Raw genomic sequence first — 26,832 nt, forward strand, 5'->3', positions numbered from 1 at the left:
GGCGGCACCAATGGAAGGCCTGTAATCTGCCAGCAACCTATGACAAAATGGACAACCGCAGGAGTGTGAGGAGATTTCAAAGTGGGACATGGCAGAGTGGAAGCAATGGGAGGCCGTACAGGGACCCAGGTCACACTGTGGGACCAGCAGCAGCATGACCAGGAGGTACGGGGGCCCATGGCCGATATGGGGCCTGGCGTAACCTATGGAAGGCCGCTAATCTGCCAGCACCCTATGACAAAATGGAACCCTGGCCTGGGGCAGGCAGAACCGCCGTATCTTTATCACGTTTTTCACAGGCCACCGAATGGCGACGCTGCATATGCTGACGCAACGCTGTAGTCCCAACATGGGCCCCCTGGCCACGCTTGACTTTCTGGCCACATAGTCGACATTAGGCTACGTTTACTTCCTCGGGCGGCTTGACGAAAGCTTGCCACACCGCCGAGTAGGAAACTTTGCACCCGCTACTCCTCACTGGCTGACTGCTACTTCCTCCGTGCACACCGGCACCACTACTGGCTGTGGTGGTAGGCTGCAGTGGAGCTGCTGCTCTACTCCGTGGCCGTTTGCCTCCACTGACACAGCTGCGACCCTGCTGCCTCCTGGCAGCAGCAATGGGAGGCCGTACAGGGACCCAGGTCACACTGTGGGCCCAGCAGCAGCGTGACCAGGCGGTACGGGGGCCCATGGCCGATATGGGGCCTGGCGGCACCAATGGAAGGCCTGTAATCTGCCAGCAACCTATGACAAAATGGACAACCGCAGGAGTGTGAGGAGATTTCAAAGTGGCACATGGCAGAGTGGAAGCAATGGGAGGCCGTACAGGGACCCAGGTCACACTGTGGGCTCAGCAGCAGCGTGACCAGGCGGTACGGGGGCCCATGGCCGATATGGGGCCTGGCGGCACCAATGGAAGGCCTGTAATCTGCCAGCAACCTATGACAAAATGGACAACCGCAGGAGTGTGAGGAGATTTCAAAGTGGCACATGGCAGAGTGGAAGCAATGGGAGGCCGTACAGGGACCCAGGTCACACTGTGGGACCAGCAGCAGCGTGACCAGGAGGTACGGGGGCCCATGGCCGATATGGGGCCTGGCGGCACCTATGGAAGGCCGCTAATCTGCCAGCAACCTATGACAAAATGGAAAACCGCAGGAGTGTAAGGAGACCTCAAAGTGGCACATGGCAGAGTGGAAGCAATGGGAGGCCGTACAGGGACCCAGGTCACACTGTGGGACCAGCAGCAGCGTGACCAGGAGGTACGGGGGCCCATGGCCGATATGGGGCCTGGCGGCACCTATGGAAGGCCGCTAATCTGCCAGCAACCTATGACAAAATGGAAAACCGCAGGAGTGTAAGGAGACCTCAAAGTGGCACATGGCAGAGTGGAAGCAATGGGAGGCCGTACAGGGACCCAGGTCACACTGTGGGACCAGCAGCAGCGTGACCAGGAGGTACGGGGGCCCATGGCCGATATGGGGCCTGGCGGCACCAATGGAAGGCCTGTAATCTGCCAGCAACCTATGACAAAATGGACAACCGCAGGAGTGTGAGGAGATTTCAAAGTGGCACATGGCAGAGTGGAAGCAATGGGAGGCCGTACAGGGACCCAGGTCACACTGTGGGACCAGCATCAGCGTGAACAGGCGGTACGGGGGCCCATGGCCGATTTGACCTCGTTCATCCCATAGTCCTGCCGACTCACGAATAGCGTGGCCTCCTCAAAGGGCCTGAGCAAGCGCAGGTGTCACGCATGAGCTGACAATGGCTGACATCTAAGTTACACAGGGAGTACCTTTATCCGCTTTTAACATCAGGAAATCTGTGATGGCCTTTAGCTGTTCGTAAAGGCGGTCTAACATATGTAGGGTTGAATTACACCTTGTAGCAACATCACAGCATGAGGAGTCGGTACGGGGGCCCATGGCAGATTACGTGCCTGGCAGCAGCAATGGGAGGCCCGTAATCTGCCAGCACCCTATGTCAAAAAATTCAATACACCAGCAGTGTGAGGAGACCTGAAAGTGGCACATGGCAGAGTGTGGCGATGGAGACAGCAGCAATGGGAGGCCGTACAGGGACCCATGAGAGACTCTGGACCTGGCAGCAGCATGAGGAGGCGGTATATAGGGGCCCATGGCAGATTAGGGGCCTGGCAGCAGCTATAGGAGGCCCGTTATCTGCCAGCACCCTATGTCAAAAAATTCAACACACCAGCAGTGTGAGGAGACCTGAAAGTGGCACATGGCAGAGTGTGGCGATGGAGACAGCAGCAATGGGAGGCCGTACAGGGACCCATGACAGACTCTGGACCTGGCAGCAGCATGAGGAGGCGGTATATAGGGGCCCATGGCAGATTAGGGGCCTGGCAGCAGCTATGGGAGGCCCGTAATCTGCCAGCACCCTATGTCAAAAAATTCAACACACCAGCAGTGTGAGGAGACCTGAAAGTGGCACATGGCAGAGTGTGGCGATGGAGACAGCAGCAATGGGAGGCCGTACAGGGACCCATGAGAGACTCTGGACCTGGCAGCAGCATGAGGAGGCGGTATATAGGGGCCCATGGCAGATTAGGGGCCTGGCAGCAGCTATGGGAGGCCCGTAATCTGCCAGCACCCTATGTCAAAAAATTCAACACACCAGCAGTGTGAGGAGACCTGAAAGTGGCACATGGCAGAGTGTGGCGATGGAGACAGCAGCAATGGGAGGCCGTACAGGGACCCATGAGAGACTCTGGACCTGGCAGCAGCATGAGGAGGCGGTATATAGGGGCCCATGGCAGATTAGGGGCCTGGCAGCAGCTATGGGAGGCCCGTTATCTGCCAGCACCCTATGTCAAAAAATTCAACACACCAGCAGTGTGAGGAGACCTGAAAGTGGCACATGGCAGAGTGTGGCGATGGAGACAGCAGCAATGGGAGGCCGTACAGGGACCCATGAGAGACTCTGGACCTGGCAGCAGCATGAGGAGGCGGTATATAGGGGCCCATGGCAGATTAGGGGCCTGGCAGCATCTATGGGAGGCCCGTTATCTGCCAGCACCCTATGTCAAAAAATTGAACACACCAGCAGTGTGTGAGGAGACCTGAAAGTGGCACATGGCAGAGTGTGGCGATGGAGACAGCAGCAATGGGAGGCCGTACAGGGACCCATGAGAGACTCTGGACCTGGCAGCAGCATGAGGAGGCGGTATATGGGGGCCTATGGCAGATTAGGGGCCTGGCAGCAGCTATAGGAGGCCCGTAATCTGCCAGCACCCTATGTCAAAAAATTCAACACACCAGCAGTGTGAGGAGACCTGAAAGTGGCACATGTTTGGGGCATGATTCATGGCGGATTTAGTCAGTTGTGTCAGGAACTGGTGGTTTGAAATCCAGACTAATCCACGCCTGATTCATTTTCACAAACGTGAGTCTCTCCACACTTTGGGTGGACAGTCGTGTCCTCCGCGGAGTTACAATACCTCCTGCCGCACTAAACACGCGCTCCGATGCCACGCTACTGGCCGGGCATGACAGCCTTTCAAGGGCAAATTCAGCTAGTTGGGGCCAAAGGTCAAGTTTCGTTGCCCAGTAGTCAAGGGGATTGTCTACCTCGGTTGGCAGGGTGCTGTCCAAGTAGGCCCAAGCCTGTTGTTTGAGCTCCTGCTCCAGGTCCACCTGATGCTGCTGCTGCTGCGGCTGGTTAGTAGTTTCCTCACTGCGCTGGTGAAGAAAGCTACTCATCATCGACTGCAGACTGAGGCAGCCGCTGCTGGTGGAGCTGCCACTGCTCCTACCACCCCACCCCTCCTTTGCTGCCATGGCAGCGGAACGCGAGCGCGCAGGGCCCACAGTGTCTGAGGATGGACGTTGGCGCACAAAGGCAGAGACCAACTGACTACATAGGTGGTTTTTATAGTACGTTATTTTGGCCTCCCTCTCAGCAGGTGTGAAAAAGGCCACCATTTTTGAACGGTAGCGAGGGTCCAACAAGGTGGACAGCCAAAAGTCATCCCTCTGTCTGATGGTTATTATTCGGCTGTCGCTACGCAAGCAAGCGAGCATGCTATGGGCCATTTGTGCCAAGGAATGCGAGGGACTCCCTGCCTCCATCTCCACAGCATACTGCCACGGTGCGTCTGGGTCCTCTGTCTCCTCCTCCTCCTCCTCTACCAGATGCTCCTGCTCCTCCACTCCTGTCCGCTGAGTGGAAAAACCACCCATTTCACTCAATAATTCCTGAGCACAAATGTCCTCCTCTACCTCCTCCTCTTCTTCCTGTCCTGGCCCCACAGGGGTCATGTGGCGTTGAGATCTGTGCGCCACGTCTACCGCACCCTGACCAGCCATTGTTAACAGCATTTGTTCCAGGACGTGCAACAGAGGAATGACGTCGTTCATCCCATAGTCCTGCCGACTCACGAATAGCGTGGCCTCCTCAAAGGGCCTGAGCAAGCGGCAGGTGTCACACATGAGCTGCCAATGGCTGACATCGAAGTTACACAGGGGAGTACCTTTATCCGCTTGTAACATCAGGAAATCGGTGATGGCCTTTCGCTGTTCGTAAAGGCGGTCTACCATGTGTAGGGTTGAATTCCACCTTGTTGCAACGTCGCAGATCAGGCGATGCTGTGGAATTCCGTTCTGCCGCTGCAGCTCAAGGAGGGTGTGCTTTGCGGTGTAGGAATGGCTGAAATGCATGCAAAGTTTACGTGACATTTTAAGGATGTCTTGCAGTGGGATGGTGGAATTTAGGAACCACTTGACAACCAGATTGAACACGTGAGCCATGCATGGCGCATGGCACAACCTTACTTGACGCAGAGCAGACACCATGTTCTTTCCGTTGTCGGTCAACATGGTTCCGATTTTCAGTTTGCGCGGAGACAGCCATCTGTCGATTTCTCTGTTCATTACACTGATAAGTTCCTCCCCTGTGTGACTACGTTCGCCTGGACCTGGCAGCAGCATGAGGAGGCGGTATAGGGGCCCATGGCAGATTAGGGGCCTGGTAGCAGCTATAGGAGGCCCATAATCTGCCAGCACCCTATGTCAAAAAATTCAACACACCAGCAGTGTGAGGAGACCTGAAAGTGGCACATGGCATGAGACACTGTGGACCTGGCAGCAGCATGAGGAGGCGGTACAGGGGCCCATGGCAGATTAGGGGCCTGGCAGCAGCTATGGGAGGCCGTACAGGGACCCATGAGAGACTCTGGACCTGGCAGCAGCATGAGGAGGCGGTATATAGGGGCCCATGGCAGATTAGGGGCCTGGCAGCATCTATGGGAGGCCCGTAATCTGCCAGCACCCTATGTCAAAAAATTCAACACACCAGCAGTGTGTGAGGAGACCTGAAAGTGGCACATGGCAGAGTGTGGCGATGGAGACAGCAGCAATGGGAGGCCGTACAGGGACCCATGAGAGACTCTGGACTTGGCAGCAGCATGAGGAGGCGGTATATAGGGGCCCATGGCAGATTAGGGGCCTGGCAGCATCTATGGGAGGCCTGTAATCTGCCAGCACCCTATGTCAAAAAATTCAACACACCAGCAGTGTGAGGAGACCTGAAAGTGGCACATGGCATGAGAGACTGTGGACCTGGCAGCAGCATGAGGAGGCGGTATAGGGGCCCATGGCAGATTAGGGGCCTGGCAGCAGCTATGGGAGGCCCGTAATCTGCCAGCACCCTATGTCAAAAAATTGAACACACCAGCAGTGTGTGAGGAGACCTGAAAGTGGCACATGGCAGAGTGTGGCGATGGAGACAGCAGCAATGGGAGGCCTTACAGGGACCCATGAGAGACTCTGGACTTGGCAGCAGCATGAGGAGGCGGTATATAGGGGCCCATGGCAGATTACGTGCCTGGCAGCAGCAATGGGAGGCCCGTAATCTGCCAGCACCCTATGTCAAAAAATTGAACACACCAGCAGTGTGAGGAGACCTGAAAGTGGCACATGGCAGAGTGTGGCTATGGAGACAGCAGCAATGGGAGGCCGTACAGGGACCCATGACACACTCTGGACTTGGCAGCAGCATGAGGAGGCGGTATAGGGGCCCATGGCAGATTAGGGGCCTGGCAGCAGCTATGGGAGGCCCGTAATCTGCCAGCACCCTATGTCAAAAAATTGAACACACCAGCAGTGTGTGAGGAGACCTGAAAGTGGCACATGGCAGAGTGTGGCGATGGAGACAGCAGCAATGGGAGGCCGTACAGGGACCCATGAGAGACTCTGGACCTGGCAGCAGCATGAGGAGGTGGTATATAGGGGCTAGAGATGAGCGAATCGAACCAGGCGAACCGGAATTCGAGTCGAATTTCAGGAAATATTCGATTCGCGGCGAAACCGAAATTTTGCCTACTTCGGGTGCGTGAATCGAACATTTCCCGATCAGCCGGCAAAAGTGTCCCTGCAGTGAGCTCCGCTATTTCTGACAGTTCTCTGACAGAAGGAACACATGTTTAGCGGTTGAAACATTGTATCTATTAGTTTACATTTAGGATACAGATGTTTCAACCACTGTTCATGTGAAGAAGCTGTGAGAGAACTGTCAGAAATAGAGGAACTCTGCACATACACTTTTTGCCGGCTTGGAATTATTCTTCTTTTCATCCTACTTCTTCTTCTTCTTCATCTTCATCCTCAGAAGAAGAGGATGAGGATGAAGAAGAAGAAGAAGAAGTAGGATGAAAAGAAGAATAATTCCAAGCCGGCAAAAAGTGTATGTGCAGAGTTCCTCTATTTCTGACAGTTCTCTCACAGCTTCTTCACATGTACAGCGGTTGAAACATCTGTATCCTAAATGGAAACAAATAGATACAATGTTTCAACCGCTGTATGGAAGGACAGTCCCAGAACTGTCATTAATAGTCTATTTCTGACAGTTCTATGACATTCCCTCCATACAGCGGTTGAAACAGCTGTATGGAGTGAATGTCCCAGAACTGTCAGAAATAGACTATTTATGACAGTTCTGGGACATTCACTCCATACAGCGGTTGAAACATTGTATCTATTTTTTTCCATAAATGACATTCTGCAGATACACTTAGAGGAGCGCTGCAGATACACTTTTTGCCGGCTTGGAATTATTCTTATTTTCATCCTACTTCTTCTTTTTCTTCTTATGAGGATGAAGAAGAAGAAGTAGGATGAAAATAAGATTAATTCCAAGCCGGCAAAAAGTGTATCTGCAGCGCTCCTCTAAGTGTATTTGCAGAATGTCATTTATGGAAAAAAATAGATACAATGTTTCAACCGCTGTATGGAAGGACAGTCCCAGAACTGTCATTAATAGTCTATTTCTGACAGTTCCATGACATTCCCTCCATACAGCGGTTGAAACAGCTGTATGGAGTGAATGTCCCAGAACTGTCATAAATAGAGAGAAACTGTCACAGAACTGTCCTTCTTCTCATCCTTCTCCTTCTTCTCATCCTTCTTCTCATCCTTCTCCTTCTTCTCATCCTTCTCCTTCTTCTCATCCTTCTCCTTCTTCTCATCCTTCTCCTTCTTCTCATCCTTCTCCTTCTTCTCATCCTTCTCCTTCTTCTCATCCTTCTCCTTCTCCTTCTTCTCATCCTTCTCCTTCTCCTTCTTCTCATCCTTCTCCTTCTTCTCATCCTTCTCCTTCTCCTTCTTCTCATCCTTCTCCTTCTCCTTCTTCTCATCCTTCTCCTTCTCCATCTTCTCATCCTTCTCCTTCTTCTCATCCTTCTCCTTCTGCTTCTCCTTCTTCTCATCCTTCTCCTTCTTCTCATCCTTCTCCTTCTTCTCATCCTTCTCCTTCTTCTCATCCTTTTCCTTCTCCTTCTTCTCATCCTTCTCCTTCTTCTCATCCTTCTCCTTCTTCTCATCCTTCTCCTTCTCCTCATCCTTCTCCTTCTTCTCATCCTTCTCCTTCTCCTTCTTCTCATCCTTCTCCTTCTTCTCATCCTTCTCCTTCTCCATCTTCTCATCCTTCTCCTTCTCCTTCTTCTCATCCTTCTCCTTCTTCTCATCCTTCTCCTTCTCCTTCTTCTCATCCTTCTCCTTCTTCTCATCCTTCTCCTTCTCCTCATCCTTCTCCTTCTTCTCATCCTTCTCCTTCTTCTCATCCTTCTCCTTCTTCTCATCCTTCTCCTCATCCTTCTCCTTCTTCTCATCCTTCTCCTTCTCCTTCTTCTCATCCTTCTCCTTCTCCTTCTTCTCATCCTTCTTCTCATCCTTCTCCTTCTTCTCATCCTTCTCCTTCTCCTTCTTCTCATCCTTCTCCTTCTTCTCATCCTTCTCCTTCTCCATCTTCTCATCCTTCTCCTTTTCCTTCTTCTCATCCTTCTCCTTCTGCTTCTCCTTCTCCTTCTCCGTCTTCTCATCCTTCTCCTTCTCATCCTTCTTCTCATCCTTCTCCTTCTTCTCATCCTTCTCCTTCTTCTCATCCTTCTCCTTCTCCTTCTTCTCATCCTTCTCCTTCTTCTCATCCTTCTCCTTCTTCTCATCCTTCTTCTCATCCTTCTCCTTCTTCTCATCCTTCTTCTCATCCTTCTCCTTCTTCTCATCCTTCTTCTCATCCTTCTCCTTCTTCTCATCCTTCTCCTTCTTCTCATCCTTCTTCTCATCCTTCTCCTTCTTCTCATCCTTCTCCTTCTTCTCATCCTTCTCCTTCTTCTCATCCTTCTCCTTCTCCTTCTTCTCATCCTTCTCCTTCTCCTCATCCTTCTCCTTCTTCTCATCCTTCTCCTTCTCCTTCTTCTCATCCTTCTCCTTCTTCTCATCCTTCTCCTTCTCCTTCTTCTCATCCTTCTCCTTCTCCTTCTTCTCATCCTTCTCCTTCTTCTCATCCTTCTCCTTCTCCTTCTCTTTCCTCATCTCCAAGGGCATTTAAATTAAAGGTACAGTGTTCTGCACTAATTTAAAGGCTCTCTGAAGCCTAGAAACCCTTTTTATAAGTCATCTTCGTAGCGAAGAAATTTGCATCGAATCGAATTTCACACTGGAATTCGCCGAATCAGCCGAATCGAATTTTTGAAAAATTCGCTCATCTCTAATAGGGGCCCATGGCAGATTAGGGGCCTGGCAGCATCTATGGGAGGCCCATAATCTGCCAGCACCCTATGTCAAAAAATTCAACACACCAGCAGTGTGTGAGGAGACCTGAAAGTGGCACATGGCAGAGTGTGGTGATGGAGACAACCCACCGACTGTTTTGCTCGCTGCCAAGCTGCCACCCTCTTCTCCTGATGATGCGGAAGCAATAGCCTGATGACGACGAGGCTGCCAAGTGCGATCAGCCTCATCATCATCAATTAGGGTCTCCGCCTCACTACTAGCCCCCTCGGCTGCGTGTGGGTCAGGAGACAGACCTGTCTCTAGACCGGCTACCGAGCCACTCTCCTCGCCACTACTTCTTCGCCTGGCTGCTGAAGAGGCGGATGTCTCCCCCCGTTCCTGACCGCCCTCTGTTAGCTCTTCCTCACTGTACTGGATGACACCGGGAGCACTAGCCTCTGGCTGCGAATAGTGCTGCCTCGACCCCTTCCTCTGCTGCCACGTCTGCTCGCTCCTAAAACATTGCCTCCTCTGCCACTCCTCTGCATGTTGTCTGACATACTCTTTAATTAAACGATTATGTGTCCCTGAGTAACAATTCTGTGTCTGTGCGAGTAACAATTCTGTGGCCCTAAGTAACAGTTCTGTGGCCCTCAGTAACAATTCTGTGTCCCTGATTAACATTTCTGTGGCCCCAAGTAACAGTTCTGTGGCCCTCAGTAACAATTCTGTGTCTGTGCGAGTAACAATTCTGTGTCTGTGCGAGTAACAATTCTGTGTCTGTGCGAGTAACAATTCTGTGGCCCTAAGTAACAGTTCTGTGGCCCTCAGTAACAATTCTGTGTCCCTGATTAACGTTTCTGTGACCCCAAGTAACAGTTCTGTGGCCCTCAGTAACAATTCTGTGTCTGTGCGAGTAACAATTCTGTGTCTGTGCGAGTAACAATTCTGTGTCTGTGCGAGTAACAATTCTGTGGCCCTAAGTAACGGTTCTGTGGCCCTCAGTAACAGTTCTGTGTCCCTGTGTAACAATTCTGTGTCTGTGCGAGTAACAATTCTGTGGCCCTAAGTAACAGTTCTGTGGCCCTCAGTAACAGTTCTGTGTCTGTGCAAATAACAATTCTGTGTCTGTGGGAGTAACAATTCTGTGGCCCTAAGTAACAGTTCTGTGGCCCTCAGTAACAGTTCTGTGGCCCTGAGTAACAATTCTGTGTCTGTGCGAGTAACAATTCTGTGGCCCTAAGTAACAGTTCTGTGGCCCTCAGTAACAATTCTGTGTCTGTGCGAGTAACAATTCTGTGGCCCTAAGTAACAGTTCTGTGGCCCTCAGTAACAGTTCTGTGTCTGTGTGAGTAACAATTCTGTGTCTGTGCGAGTAACAATTCTGTGGCCCTAAGTAACAGTTCTGTGGCCCTCAGTAACAGTTCTGTGTCTGTGCGAGTAACAATTCTGTGTCTGTGCGAGTAACAATTATGTGGCCCTCAGTAACAGTTCTGTGGCCCTGAGTAACAATTCTGTGTCTGTGCGAGTAACAATTCTGTGGCCCTAAGTAACAGTTCTGTGGCCCTCAGTAACAGTTCTGTGTCTGTGCGAGTAACAATTCTGTGTCTGTGCGAGTAACAATTCTGTGGCCCTAAGTAACAGTTCTGTGGCCCTGAGTAACAATTCTGTGTCTGTGCGAGTAACAATTCTGTGGCCCTAAGTAACAGTTCTGTGGCCCTCAGTAACAATTCTGTGTCTGTGCGAGTAACAGTTCTGTGGCCTTCAGTAACAATTCTGTGTCTGTGCGAGTAACAATTCTGTGTCTGTGCGAGTAACAATTCTGTGGCCCTAAGTAAAGTTTCTGTGGCCCTAAGTAACAATTCTCTGGCACTCAGTAACAATTCTGTCTGTCCCTGAGTAACAATTCTCTGGCACTCAGTAACAATTCTGTCTGTCCCTGAGTAACAATTCTGTGGCCCTAATAACGTTTCTGTGGCCCTAAGTAACAATTCTCTGGCACTGAGTAACAATTCTGTCTGTCCCTGAGTATGAATTCTGTGGCCCTAACTAGCGTTTCTTTGTCCCTAAATAACGATTCTGTGGCCCTCATTAACAAGTCTGTGTCCCTGAGTAATGGTTCTCTGTCCCTAAGTAACTTTTCTCTGTCCCCAAGTATCGTTTCTGTGGCCCTAACTCTGTCCCTGTCCCTAGTACAGAGCGGTCTGCCTCTGTTCAATGACTGCAGGCAAATGAAGAATTCCAAAATGGCCGCTATTTATAGCTCGACCATTACACAGTGCTGGCTGGCTGGCTGCTGATTGGCTGATGCGATCACATGTCGTTGAGGAATGCATTATGGGTCAGCGCGCCTTCCCAGACATCCCCGCTCCGTCGCCGCACATGTCAGCCGCCATTTTCTGAAAAATTTCGATTCGCGCGTCCGAATTAGGCTATTTTTCGGATTCGGCACGAATCGAAATTTTTCCGATATTCGACTCGAATTCCACTTCGGATACTTCGATTCGCTCATCTCTACATATATATGATTAATAAAGTTGAATTATAATTTCATCACACAATACTGTGGTCTGGGTTGTTCTACAACACATCCCCCCAAACATGTCCTCTTCCAGTTATAGGGGTCTGGTGGAATGGAACACCAGCTGATGGTATCTCTTAGGCCCCTTGTACATGGGGGGTCCAGCCCCTGTGGGTGCAATGCTGGCATTATAATACACCTGGTAGGCACAGGTACAGCGTCCAGCCCCGCTGCCTGCAGCCTGTCAAAGTCTACACTACAGCTGGACGGGGCTCAATGCTGCACCACGTTTACCTCGTGTTTAGGGGGCTCCGTGTTCAGGGAGAAATGACCGCCATCCTGATCAGACAAAGCATAAAGAAGATGTAGGCAGGTGCAGTCTGCTTCTTCTACTGTAGGGGGCACCCAACCAGGGGGACATCCCAGCCTGGAGAGGAAGTCGGGGGACACTTGGTTTCTCTGTGGTTTCCCGGTTCCTGGAGACTGTGTGGAATGAAGGGGTCCATGGAGTCCTGGAGACATTTTTAATTTTTTTGTTTACATGTTTTAAAAATAATTTCTACCTTAAAATAACTTAAATCCCCCAAATATTATATATATTTCCTCACAACAGCAGACACACTAGAGGATGAATTGTTAGTAGTTCTGATGTTTTATGATTTTTATTATTTTACACAATATTAGTGCAATGATTTATGAAAGGTACAATTTCAGGTAAAAATACAGTAAAGTTAATTTCTGGGACATAAATGTAATTTATTATCTGAGGTTTCAGTAAAATATAAAAGATACATTTCCCCGCACTGAATATAATGGGATCCCACATAACAGTCGCTGTTCATATTCAGAATTCCTTTCTTACAATGGGATCTTGTGTCCGGATAAAATCTTTTATAGATCCCTTGTGACATTGTGTTCTCATTGTAAAATCCTAGATTTGTAAATCTGTCGCTGATATTTATAATGGTTTTGTCCAGAAAAAGAATGGAGTGATGTGGATAGATGGAAACATATGTATAGATGAAAGATTGGTCTGTTGACTCCCCAGAGCTCCTTTCCATGAGAGATGTTTGTTTCCCCCCCCCCAGAGCTGAACAATGGTACGTTCCTGAATGGCCAGGCTGCTGGTTTTTTGAATCCAGAGTCTACATACAAGATGCCTCCACAGTGTACATTGATGGGGCTGGGAAGGCTGGTACATGTTGTTCATTTGCCCCGGGTGCAGGAGATAGGACAGAATCCCATTGTTGCCGGGTGTCCTCGCTTTCCTCAATTCTGTACTCACTTCATTTACAAAAGCAAACTATGTGAGTGGAGAAGGTGATTGTATCCGGCTGGAGCTCAGACCTGACAGGGACTCGGGATTTTGGGCCTCTTACGTCTAAGACAAATATAGTCTGAGTTGGAGAGAAGATAAAATATCATTTCTTCTCAGAGACATTCTGAGGGGTTTTCCACAATTTGTAATTGCTGACAATTCTTTTGTGGACATTCAGCTGTCAGTGGGGAAACCTGCCGACAGATGAGGAGTCATCGGTTAGGGGTGTGGCCACCTGATTTCCAGCCAATCATTAACAACCAGATATATTTCACACAGAATTCAGATCAGTCCATCAATTGTCAGCAGATGAGAATTCCAGGGAAAGCTCCACCCTCATTCCTTCTCCACCAATCAAGGATCTCACTCCAGTTAGCCAGTCACCATAGGCATGATTTCCTTGACATCCATCATTGGTGTCAGTAAGATAAAAAAAAACATTGTTGGTGTCAGTGAGATAAAATAAGCCCCATTGTTGGTGTCGGTGAGATAAAATAAGCTCCATTGTTGGTGTCAGTGAGATACAATAAGCCCCATTGTTGGTGTCAGTGAGATAAAAATAAGCCCCATTGTTGGTGTCCGTGAGATAAAATAAGCCCCATTGTTGGTGTCAATGAGATAAAATAAGCTCCATTGTTGGTGTCCGTGAGATAAAATAAGCCCCATTGTTGGTGTCAATGAGATAAAAATAAGCTCAATGTTGGTGTCAGTGAGAATAAAGTGTACCCCCAGCCCAGCATTGGTGGTCAGTGGTGGTACTTACCTGATCCCACCCTCCCGCTACCTCTCTGCTGATGTCACAATTATACTTTCACTGTAGGAAAGCAGATGCCGGCTCCAAGCAGTCGGGTATAATTGCAGTGCCTGGTGATGGAACCCAGAGAGTGTTCCGGAGTCGTCACCTCACTGCCACTCTGATGTGTCCTGGAACCTGCCAGACAAGATCATTGTAGAACACTTTGAAACAACAAGAAGGTTCAAACTATGAGACATTTCTTGGAGCTGCAGTTCCTCTGAGCTCCACCAGGTGGTGAGCACCCTTCTACCCAGACAGGAAGTGATGTCAGGTACAGATGGAAAGTGATGTCAGGTACAGACAGGAAGTGATGTCAGGTACAGATGGAAAGTGATGTCAGGTACAGATGGGAAATAATGTCGGGTACAGATGGGAAGTGGTGTCGGGTACAGACAGGAAATGATGTCTGGTAGAGGCAGGAAGTGGTGTCAGGTACACATGGGAAGTGATGTCAGGTACATACAGGAAGTGATGCCAGGTACACATGGGAAGTGATGTCAGGTACATACAGGAAGTAATGTCAGGTACATACAGGAAGTCAGGTACAGATGGGAAGTGATGTCAGGTACAAATGGGAAGTGATGTCAGGTACAGACAGAAAGTGATGCCAGGTACAGATGGGAAGTGATGTCAGGTACACATGGGAAGTGATGTCAGGTACAGGGGGGAAGTGATGTCAGGTACAGACAGGAAGTGATGTCAGGTACAGACGGGAAGTGATGTCAGGTACAGACGGGAAATTATGTCAGGTACAGACGGGAAGTGATGCCAGGTACAGATGGGAAGTGATGTCAGGTATAGACAGGAAGTGATGTCAGGTACAGATAGGAAGTGATGTCAGGTACAGATAGGAAGCTCTGGGTGAGAGGTGAGTCAGGAGGAAGTAGAGAGGAGACATTGCTGTGTCTCCCAGCAGACAGAAGATGTCAGTAATGAGGCTCCACCTGATGCTGGCTGCTGGGAAGGTATATAATCCCCCTGTAGTTTTCATCAGTGCCTCAGTGTTCTGCCTGTGAGCCACTTCCCTGCTGGATCCTGCGTCCTGTATCTTGTATACTTTCCCCTGATTCTGGTTTTCTTGCATCCTGTTCCCCCATCTCTGCTCCCCTGATTCCCAGTCCTGCCCGGTGTATGTCAGCTTCCCTCCATTGTACACAATGTATTATAGTCAGGTTGTTGGGTTGGTTATTTGCTGTCACATTTATTTGTCACTTTTGCTTTGTTTATGGTCTGTGGGTGTCGGAGGGTGTCGTGTCCATTAGTAAATGAGACTTAAAGTGATTGTAAAGGCAACATTTTTTTTTTGTCTTTTAAAACAAACATGTCATACTTACTGCTGTGTGTGATGGGTTTGCACAGAGCAGCCTGGATCCTCCTCTTCTCGGGTCCCCCACAGGTGCTCCTGGCCCCTCCTTCCTGTTGAGTGCCCCCACAGCAAGCATCTTGTTATGGGAGTAATTTAGTCCGGACTAAGTGTCCGATGATTATCTGTTCCTGTCCTAATTAATCATGCTAGCTCTTTAGTGCACACATATGAAGAAAGCCACAATGACACACGTTTAGTCTGTGGTGATCTCCTCTTAGGTGTTATCTTGGAAAGAAAATATTTTTGTTCTTCAAGTTCACTCGATGAGAGGGGTTGCTGAGCAGCCATTTTTTGAGCAAGGATTTCTTAAAGTACCACAAAGCCCAGCAGGGAAAAGATATACACACAACATATATATATATATATATATATATATATATATATTCATACAAAGCATTTAGAAAAATAAAAAGTATGAAAGTAGATATGTATAGAAAAATGTAAATATTCAACAGGAAACCAAATAGGCATTTTACCATATCCATCACAGGGGCATCCAAGCAGGCTCGAGAGCGAGCCACTGCTCTGTGTCCACAGAGTCCCCTCTCCCTCCTCCTTGGCTCACTGGATGTGATTGACAGCAGCAGGAGCCAATGGCCCCTGCTCCTGTCTCAACCAATGAGGAGGGAGCATGCACAGACTGCTGAGGATCTTCTGCATATTGCTGGATCAGGATGGGGCTCAGGTGAGTATTGGGGGGGCTGCTGCACAGAGAAGGGTATTTACCTTCATATATAGAATGCATGGAGGTAACAAACCTCCTGACTTTACACCCCCTGTAATCACACTCCTCCTACTCCATCTTATTCCACATTTCTTAGGCATAGCCCACCGATCTGGTCCTCCCTGCTGTCGCTGGATACCTGCATTCCTTACAAGGGTTTATATTCCTCACCAGTGTACTCTGTATACCGGGCTGTATACCACAACATCCTGACCATTGTACTATGCATGCTGGGCTGTATATGACATACTCCTGACCACTGCGCTCTGTACACAGGCCTAAGATATACTCCTGACCACTGCACTCTGTACACAGGACTGTATATGATATACTCCTGACCACTGCACTCTGTACACAGGGCTGTATATCGTATATTCCTGACCACTACATTCTGTACTCTGGGATGGAAATCACATGCTGCTGACCACTACACTCTGTACTCTGGGATGGAAATCACATGCTGCTGACCACTACACTCTGTACTCTGGGATGTAAATCACATACTCCTTACCACTACACTCTGTACTCTGGGATGTAAATCACATACTCCTGACCACTACACTCTGTACTCTGGGATGTAAATCACATGCTGCTGACCACTACACTCTGTACTCTGGGATGTAAATCACATACTCCTGACCACTGCACTCTGTACTCTGGGAGGTAAATCACATACTCCTGACCACTACACTCTGTACTCTGGGATGGAAATCACATACTGCTGACCACTACACTCTGTACTCTGGGATGGAAATCACATACTGCTGACCACTACACTCTGTACTCTGGGATGGAAATCACATACTCCTGACCACTGAACTCTGGGATGTAAATCACATACTCCTGACCACTACACTCTGTACTCTGGGATGGAAATCACATACTCCTGACCACTACACTCTGTACTCTGGGATGTAAATCACATACTCCTGACCACTACACTCCATACTCTGGAATGGAAATCACATACTCCTGACCACTACAATCTGTACTCAGGGATGGAAATGACATACTCCTGACCACTACGTTCTGTACTCTGGGATGGAAATCACATACTCCTGACCACTACGTTCTGTACTCTGGGATGGAAATCACATACTCCTGACCACTACGTTCTGTACTCTGGGATGGAAATCACATACTCCTGACCACTACACTCTGTACTCTGGGATGGAAATCACATACTCCTGACCACTACACTCTGTACTCTGGGATGTAAATCACATACTCCTGACCACTACGCTATGCACTCTGGGAGGGAAATCACATACTCCTGACCACTACACTCTGTACTCTGGGATGGAAATCACATACTCCTGACCACTACACTCTGTACTCTGGGATGGAAATCACATACTCCTGCCCACTACACTCTGTACTCTGGGATGTAAATCACATACTCCTGACCACTACACTATGCACTCTGGGATGGAAATCACATACTCCTGACCACTACACTATGCACTCTGGGATGGAAATCACATACTGCTGACCACTACACTCTGTACTCTGGGATGGAAATCACATACTCCTGACCACTGAACTCTGGGATGTAAATCACATACTCCTGACCACTACACTCTGTACTCTGGGATGTAAATCACATACTCCTGACCACTACACTCTGTACTCTGGGATGTAAATCACATACTCCTGACCACTACACTCCATACTCTGGAATGGAAATCACATACTCCTGACCACTACACTCTGTACTCTGGGATGTAAATCACATACTCCTGACCACTACACTCTGTACTCTGGGATGTAAATCACATACTCCTGACCACTACACTCTGTACTCTGGGATGTAAATCACATACTCCTGACCACTACACTCCATACTCTGGAATGGAAATCACATACTCCTGACCACTACACTCTGTACTCTGGGATGGAAATCACATACTCCTGACCACTACACTCTGTACTCTGGGATGGAAATCACATACTCCTGACCACTATGCTATGCACTCTGGGAGGGAAATCACATACTCCTGACCACTACACTCTGTACTCTGGGATGGAAATCACATACTCCTGACCACTACACTCTGTACTCTGGGATGTAAATCACATACTCCTGACCACTACACTATGCACTCTGGGATGGAAATCACATACTCCTGACCACTACACTCTGTACTCCGGGATGTAACTCCTGACCACTGCACGTTGTTTGCAGGGCTGTATGAAGTAGTCTCCTGACCCCTGCACTCTGGGCCATTATTCATGGTGAACCAGAAACTGGATGACCTGTAAAGGCTTGTAAAGTGACTCCTGTGAGAAATGTTTGGGCCCCAAAGATCCCCATCGTGGCCCCGACACACACAATTCTTTTCACTCAATAAATTCTTTATTATAGTTTTACTTCTAACAAGATTGTAATCATAGAATCAGGAAATAACAAAGGAATGAATCTGATTGGTCAGGAAGATCCCTTGTCTGGAATGTGGGGGCGGAGTCATTATTATTGGTGTACAATACAATACACAACGTGTTCCATTATTATAACAAAGTATTGTAGAAAAGATCCCAACATGTGACATGGCTGAATGAATGCTGGTCATAGTAGTTCATCTATTCTCTAAGTGGGCGGTATCTATTGGGCCAATCCCTTTTACAAACCACACATAATATCGCCCTTCAAAGTGAAAACAGAAACGATTTGCACAAAATCAAAGAGTAGAACTATTTTCCGGTGGATCCCCTCTACCCAGACCCCATATGTAGACATAGAACAACAAGCTGTGTTCCCTCTCGTGCCGCACTCCTCCAACCACCCAAACCCACACAGAAGCCAAGGGAAATAATGAGAGGAAAGTTCCCCCCTAGTTTAGGTTGGAGTTCTCCTTCCCTCCTGTTGGGGGATGGGAGAAGGATGGACTAAAGACAGAGAGACGCTTCGGGGTCACCACTGTTCTGTAGAGCCTTGAAATGAAGGACATCAACTTCAGAAGTTCTTGTTGTCTGTGTAAAGTTCCCCGATAACGAGATCTGGGCTCTCCCGGCTTCTAGCTCTGTAACCCGCTATATCATTATCAGGAAACGCAACTCCGACACCCAAGAAGGGCTGAAGTTGTGTCCTTCATTTCCAGGATCTACTGACCACTCTGCACCCCGACATTTACTGCACTTCATCCATGTCTTTGGGGGCCTCTCATCTCATCAACTGTTCCTTCCATGATGAAGATCAGCCATGGAGTATATCTGAGGTGTATATCAGGGTGTGCTTCTTCCCCACAGGAGAGCTGGGATGTCCAGCAACATTCATCTAGAAGACGTTTCCCGCACTCAAGGCACTAATACACCTCCAGGGTTTTGTGGGACCCCTGATGTACAGGAAGACAGGACTTCAGTGAGGAACATTTCCCTCACTCAGGACAGGAAAGTGGATTCTGCCCCGTGTGAGATCTCTGATGTTTGTAAAAATTAGACTTCCTTGTAAAACATTTCCTGCACTCAGGACAGGAATACGGCTTTTCCTTCTTGTGAGATCTTTTATGCACATTAAGACGGGATTTAGAACTGAAACATTTCCCGCACTCAGGACAGGAATACGGCTTCTCCCCTGTGTGAGATCTCTGATGTCTGTAAAGATTGGACTTCTCTGAAAAACATTTCCCGCACTCAGGACAGGAATACAGCTTTTCCCCTGTGTGAGATCTCTGATGTTTGTAAAGACTGGACATCACTGAAAAACATTTCCCGCACTCAGGACAGGAATACGGCTTTTCCCCTGTGTGAGATCTCTGATGTGTGTAAAGACTGGACTTAACTGAAAAACATTTACCGCACTCAGGACAGGAATACAGCTTTTCCCCTGTGTGACATCTCCGATGTGTGTAAAGATTGGACTTCTCTGAAAAACATTTCCCGCACTCTAGACAGGAATACGGCTTCTCCCCTGTGTGAGATCTCTGATGTGTGTAAAGATCGGACTTCTCTGAAAAAAATTTCCCGCACTCTAGACAGGAATACGGCTTCTCCCCTGTGTGAGATCTCTGATGTTTGTAAAGACTGGACTTAACTGAAAAACATTTCCCGCACTCAGGACAGGAATACGACTTTTCCTCCTTGTGAGATCTTTTATGCACATTAAGATGGGATATAGAACTGAAACATTTCCCGCACTCAGGACAAGAATACGGCTTCTCCCCTGTGTGAGATCTCTGATGTCTGTAAAGATTGGACTTCTCTGGAAAACATTTCCCACACTCAGGACAGGAATACGGCTTTTCCCCCGTGTGAGATCTCTGATGTTTGTAAAGACTGGACTTCATTGAAAAACATTTCCCGCACTCAGTACAGGAATACGGCTTCTCCCCCGTGTGAGATCTTTTATGCACATTAAGACTGAATTTATAACTGAAACATTTCCCGCACTCAGTACAGGAGAAGCTCTTCCCTGTTGGAAGGCCGGCCTGGTCCCGCACAGTCTGAGATTCCTCAGGATACGAGGAATCCGATGGTCCATCTACACTGGGTGGTGCCGGATGGACATTGGTGGGAGCCGGGTTTTCTCCTGGACTATACTGTGTGATGTCCTCATCTTCTACTTTCCAGTCTGGAGACAAAGTGAGACAATCCTCGGAGGTTTTCCTCATCTCCCAGCCATGGACTAAAATACAATATTTAGTCCATGATTTAGTCATGAAGAACAGCGGGGCTGAGCCCCACCAGAGGTCAGAGAGTGAGGATGAGGGGAGAACAACCAAGATGAAGACTGGACTGATCCTGAAGACCACCATCATTGGGGTATTGACTCCTCCCTCATTATCACTTTCTGTTTAAGAGTCCAAAGTTGGAGGATGTTATCACATTATTATCACCATGTAAAAGTCTGTGCTCCAATCACATCATCCGATATAAAATGTCCAGCTGGGAGGAAATGGGTGTAACAAAAGAGAATCCATATTATGTGTATATATAGCAGTGGGGGGAGAGGGGAGAGAAGAAGTCAGGACTATGGAATGTACAACATAGAGTATATAGTGCAGGGGTCAGGAGTATGTAATGTACAACATAGAGTATATAGTGCAGGGGTCAGGAGTATGTAATGTACAACATAGAGTATATAGTGCAGGGGTTAGGAGTATGTAATGTACAACGCAGAGTATATAGTGCAGGGGTCAGGAGTATGTACTGTACAACATAGAGTATATAGCGCAGGGGTCAGGAGTATGCAATGTACAACATAGAGTATATAGCGCAGGGGTCAGGAGTATGTAATGTACAGCACAGAGTATATAGTGCAGGGGTCAGGAGTATGTAATGTACAACACAGAGTATATAGTGCAGGGGTCAGGACTATGGAATGTACAACACAGAATATATAGTGCAGGGGTCAGGAGGATGTAAGGTACAACATAGAGTATATAGTGCCGGGGTCAGGAGGATGTAATGTACAACATAGAGTATATAGTGCAGGGGTCAGGAGTATGTAATGTACAACATACAGTATATAGTGCAGGGGTCAGGAGTATGTAATGTACAACACAGAGTATATAGTGCAGGGGTCAGGAGTATGTTCTGTACAACATAGAGTATGTAGTGCGGGGGTCAGGAGTATGTACTGTACAACATAGAGTATATAGTGCGGGGATCAGGAGTATGTAATGTATAACATAGAGTATATAGTGCGGGGGTGAGGAGTATGTAATGTACAACATAGAGTATATAGTGCAGGGGTCAGGAGTATGTAATGTACAACACAGAGTATATAGTGCAGGGGTCAGGAGTATGTACTGTACAACACAGAGTATATAGTGCAGGGGTCAGGAGTATGTAATGTACAACACGGAGTATATAGTGCAGGGGTCAGGAGTATGTAATGTACAACATGGAGTATATAGTGCAGTGGTCAGGAGTATGGAATATGCAACATAGAGTATATAGTGCAGGGGTCAGGAGTATGTAATGTACAACATAGAGTATATAGTGCAGGGGTCAGGAGTATGTAATGTACAACATAGAGTATATAGTGCAGGGGTCAGGAGTATGTAATGTACAACATAGAGTATATAGTGCAGTGGTCAGGAGTATGTAATGTACAACATAGAGTATATAGTGCAGGGGTCAGGAGTATGTAATGTACAACGCAGAGTATATAGTGCAGGGGTCAGGAGTATGTACTGTACAACATAGAGTATATAGTGCAGGGGTTAAGAGTATATACTGTACAACACAGAGTATATAGTGCAGGGGTCAGGAGTATGTACTGTACAACATAGAGTATATAGTGCAGGGGTCAGGAGTATGTAATGTACAACATAGAGTATATAGTGCAGGGGTCAGGAGTATGTACTGTACAACATAGAGTATATAGTGCAGGGGTCAGGAGTATGTACTGTACAACATAGAGTATATAGTGCAGGGGTCAGGAGTATGTAATGTACAACATAGAGTATATAGTGCAGGGGTCAGGAGTATGTAATGTACAACATAGAGTATATAGTGCAGGGGTCAGGAGTATGTAATGTACAATATAAATTATATAGTGTAAGGGTCAGGACTGATAATATTGGTATTCAGTAATTAAAGGTCCTTAAAGGCTTGCTTGTCTGCCATCTCCTGAGACTGCACTCAGTGACTTGGGGCTGAGACACTACAGACATATCCCTCCACCCGGCACAGCCAACAGATAACAGGGAAGGTCCCCTGGAGGAGTCAGGCACAAGGCAGGAGACCCCAGTCACATGTCCTGGGTGCCTACATTATGCAATGCTTAGAGTAAAAATGAACATTTTGCTGCCAGCTGAACCCCAGAACCTCCATAAATCCAGTCTAGATACATAAATTGTGTCTGCAGCACAGAGAAGGAAGATTATCCGAGAGAAATCCAGGAATACAGGACGGGGAACACAGCTCAGGAAAGTGACCAGGGGATTACAGGCTGATATCACCCAGTCCCTGCCCTACTCTGGACCAATCAGTGAGCAGTGTGGGTGGAGGAATTATTATTATTATTATTACATGGAGTTTATATAGCGCCAAAGGGTTTGCTCAGCGCTGTACAATAGGGGGGACAATACATGGCACAGTACCACAAAAACAGACAGCGTACGAGGGGTAAGAGGGCCCTACTCTTTCAAGCTTACAATCTAGGAGGGAGGGGGTAGTGGAACAATAGGAAGTGGCTGAGGGTAGAGATGAGCGAATTTTTCAAAGGATTTCTAGGCTTCAGAGAGCCTTTAAATTAGTGCAGAACACTGTACCTTTAATTTAAATGCCCTTGGAGATGAGGAAGGAGAAGGAGAAGGAGAAGGATGAGAAGAAGGAGAAGGAGAAGGATGAGAAGAAGGAGAAGGATGAGAAGAAGGATGAGAAGAAGGAGAAGGATGAGAAGAAGGATGAGAAGAAGGAGAAGGATGAGAAGAAGGAGAAGGATGAGAAGAAGGATGAGAAGAAGGAGAAGGATGAGAAGAAGGATGAGAAGAAGGAGAAGGATGAGAAGAAGGAGAAGGAGAAGGATGAGAAGAAGGAGAAGGATGAGAAGAAGGATGAGAAGAAGGATGAGAAGAAGGAGAAGGATGAGAAGAAGGACAGTTCTGTGACAGTTTCTGTCTATTTCTGACAGTTCTGTGACATTCACTCCATACAGCGGTTTCAACCGCTGTATGGAGTGAGTGTCCCAGAACTGTCAGAAATAGCCTATTGCGGAGCTCTGCAGATACACTTAGAGGAGCTCTGCAGATACACTTTTTGCCGGCTTGGAATTATTCTTATTTTCATCCTACTTCTTCTTCTTCTTCATCCTCTGCTTCTTCTTCTGAAGATGAGGATGAGGATGAAGAAGAAGAAGTAGGATGAAAATAAGAATAATTCCAAGCCGGCAAAAAGTGTATGTGCAGAGTTCCTCTAAGTGTATCTGCAGAATAGAGGAGCTCTGCAGATACACTTTTTGCCGGCTTGGAATTATTCTTATTTTCATCCTACTTCTTCTTCTTCTTCATCCTCATCCTCTTCTTCTTCTGAGGATGAGGATGAAGAAGAAGAAGAAGAAGAAGTAGGATGAAAATAAGAATTCCAAACCGGCAAAAAGTGTATGTGCAGAGTTCCTCTATTTCTGACAGTTCTCTGACAGCTCCTTCACATGTACAGCGGTTGAAACATCTGTATCCTAAATGGAAACTAATAGATACAATGTTTCAACCGCTGTACATGTGTTCCTTCTGTCAGAGAAATGTCAGAAATAGCGGAGCTCTCTGCAGGGACACTTTTGCCGGCTGATCGGGAAAAATTCGTTTTGCGCACCCGAAGTAGGCAAATATTCGAATTCGCCGCGAATCGAATTTTTCCTGAAATTCGTATTGAATTCCGGTTCGCCTGGTTCGATTCGCTCATCTCTAGCTGAGGGGAATGAAGTGGCTGAGGGGGATGAAGTGGTGGGAGGAATGAGGGAGGATAGCCGTTAGGTGAGGGTGGGGTAGGCTTCCCTGAAGAGATGGGTTTTGAGGGAGCGCCTGAATGTGGGGAGGGAAGGCGACAGTTGGATGGATTGGGGCAGTGAGTTCCAGAGGATAGGGGAGGACCTGGAGAAGTCCTGCAGTCGTGCATGGGAGGAGGAGACCAGGGAGCAGGATAGAAGGAGGTCCTGTGAGGAGCGAAGGGTACGGGTAGGGTGGTACTTGGGGATCAGGTTGGTGAGGTAGTCAGGGGCAGTGTTGTGAACGGCTTTGTAGGTCAGGATTAGAAGTTTAAATTTGATGCGTTGGGCAATCGGGAGCCAGTGGAGGGAGAGGCAGAGGGGGGTGGCAGAGGTGGAGCGGGTGGTGAGGTGGATGAGTCTGGCCGCTGAGTTCAGGATGGTCTGGAGCGGGGAGATCCTGCACTGGGGTAGGCCAATGAGAAGAGAGTTGCAGTAGTCAAGGCGTGAGATGATGAGGGAGTGTACTAGAAGTTTGGTGGTGTCTGGGGTGAGGAAGGTACGTATCTTGGCAATATTGCGGAGGTGGAGCCTGCATGTGTTTGTGAGTGATGTGACATGAGGGAGGAAGGAGAGGTTTGAGTCCAGAATGACGCCAAGGACTTTGGCTTGCGGGTCGGGATTGATGGTGGTGATGTTAGTAGTGATGGATAGGCTGGGGGGGGGGGGGGGGTGTGGGCAGGGGGAAAGATGAGGAGTTCGGTTTTGGAGAGGTTAAGCTTGAGGAAATGGAGCGACATCCAGTCTGAGATGTCGTCGTTTAGGAGGTGAGTGATGCGGACGGAGATAGTGGGGGTGAGGAGAGGGGTGGAGAGGTAGATTTGGGTGTCATCAGCGTAGAGGTGATAGTTGAACCGTGGGAGTGTATGAGTGTGCCCAGGGAGGAGGTGTAGATGGAGAAGAGAAGGGGTCCAAGGACAGAGCCTTGGGGGACCCCAACAGAGAGGGGGAGGGAGGGGGAGGTGGCACCATTGTAGGTGACACTGAAGGAGCGTCGGGATAGGTAGGATGAGAACCAGGAGAGAGCGGTATCTCTGATGCCAAGGGAGAGTAGTTTATTAAGGAGGAGGGGGTGGTCGACTGTGTCGAAGGCCGCAGAGAGGTCCAGGAGAAGGAGGACAGAGTAGTCGCCTTTGGCTTTGGCGGTTAGTAGGTCGTTAATGATTTTGAGGAGGGCAGTTTCAGTGGAGTGTAGGGGACGGAAGCCGGACTGTAATGGGTCAAGGAGGTTATTGTCAATAAGGTGGGCGCTTAAGCGATCATAGACTATGCGCTCAAGGAGCTTGGAGGTGAGTGGCAGCAGGGAGATGGGTCTGAGGTTGTTGGGGTCTGCGGGATCCAGGGAGGGTTTTTTGAGGATGGGGGTGATATGTGCGTGCTTTAGAGGGGAGGGGAATGCGCCAGTAGAGAGGGAGAGATTGAAGATGTGGGTGAGGGAGCGGATGAGGGAAGAGGGTGGTGACCGGAGGAGTTGAGAGGGGATAGGGTCCAGGGGGCAGGTAGTGAGGCGGGCTTCTGAGAGGACCTTGACGATTTCCTCAGTAGTGACAGGGCTGAGGGAGTGCAGTGCAGGGGGGGTTACGGTGGGCGGGGCCTTGGGAGCGGTGGAGGGCAGTGCGGTTGTGAGGGCAGAGGAGGGGGGAGAAGAAGGGGTGACGGGGGTGGGGAGGCTATGTGGGGAGGTAGATTGCGAGTTGACAATGTCCTTACGGATAGTGTCAATCTTGTTACGGAAATGGGTGGCAATCTCGTGGGCGGTGAGTGAGGTACTGAGTGGAGGAGGGGGGGAGAGAGAGCAGGGAGTTGAAGGTGGAGAAGAGTCGGCGGGGGCAGGAGGAGAGGGTGTTGATTAGGTTAACAAAGTAGGCCTGCTTGGCGGCGTGGAGGGAGGAGGTGTAAGTGAGGAAGGCAGATTTGTAGAGGGAGAATGCGTGAGGGGGCCTGGTTTTGCGCCACAGTCTCTCCAGTGTGCGACTGTGACGTTTGAGGCGTTTAGTGCTGTCGGTCTGCCACGGTTGAAGCGGTCTGGGTTTGATGATGCGTGTGGTTAGGGGTGCCAGAGAGTCTAGGGCAGCTGACAGTGAGTCGTTGTACAAGGTGGAGGACATGACAGTGGGAGGATGCTGTCATGTAGGCAGTCGGCAGCCGAGTGGAGGAGGGCCGGGTTCAGGTTGCGGAGATTGCGGTTGGTGATGGTTTGGCGTTTTTGGGGGGGGGGGGAGTTGGGGGAAGGGGAGATGGAGAACGTGATGAGGTGGTGGTCAGAGAGAGGGAAGGGGGTGTTAAAGAACTGGTTGAGGGTACAGAGGTGGGAGAAGACGAGGTCCAGGGTGTTCCCATCGATGTGGGTGGAGGATTGCGTGTGCTGTGTGAGCGCGAAGGAGGAGGTTAGGTGGAGGAATTGGGAAGTGGCCGGGTTGTTGTCGTTGATGGGGATGTTGAAGTCCCCGAGGATGATGGTCGGTAGCTCAGAGGAGAGGAAGAAGGGGAGCCAGGCGGCTAAGTCATCCAGGAAGCGGGGTATGGATCCGGGGGGCCTGTAGATCACTGCGATCCTTAGGGGGGTGGGTGAGAAGAGTCGGATGCAGTGCGCCTCAAAGGAGGGGAAGGATAGAGAGGGTGGGTTAGGGAGGACCTGGAAGGTGCTCAGCGGTGAAAGGAGCAG

At 48.8% G+C, this 26,832-nt stretch overlaps 1 protein-coding gene across 1 annotated transcript in view; it reads right to left on the reverse strand.

Annotated features, from left to right (window-relative positions):
* Positions 1-19,069: 19,069 nt before the first annotated feature.
* Positions 19,070-26,832, reverse strand: part of LOC149443089 (uncharacterized) — a 139,759-nt gene continuing 131,996 nt past the window's right edge. The window contains exon 8 of the mRNA XM_089655940.1: positions 19,070-20,067. Within this exon, the coding sequence (XP_089512066.1) occupies positions 19,114-20,067 (954 nt within the window). The 3' untranslated portion in view covers positions 19,070-19,113. The remainder of the gene's footprint in view (positions 20,068-26,832) is intronic.

The sequence above is a fragment of the Staurois parvus genome, unplaced genomic scaffold (assembly GCF_062004578.1).
Source record: "Staurois parvus isolate SC_StPar_1 unplaced genomic scaffold, SC_StPar_1.0 ptg000877l, whole genome shotgun sequence".
NCBI classification, from domain to species: domain Eukaryota; kingdom Metazoa; phylum Chordata; class Amphibia; order Anura; family Ranidae; genus Staurois; species Staurois parvus.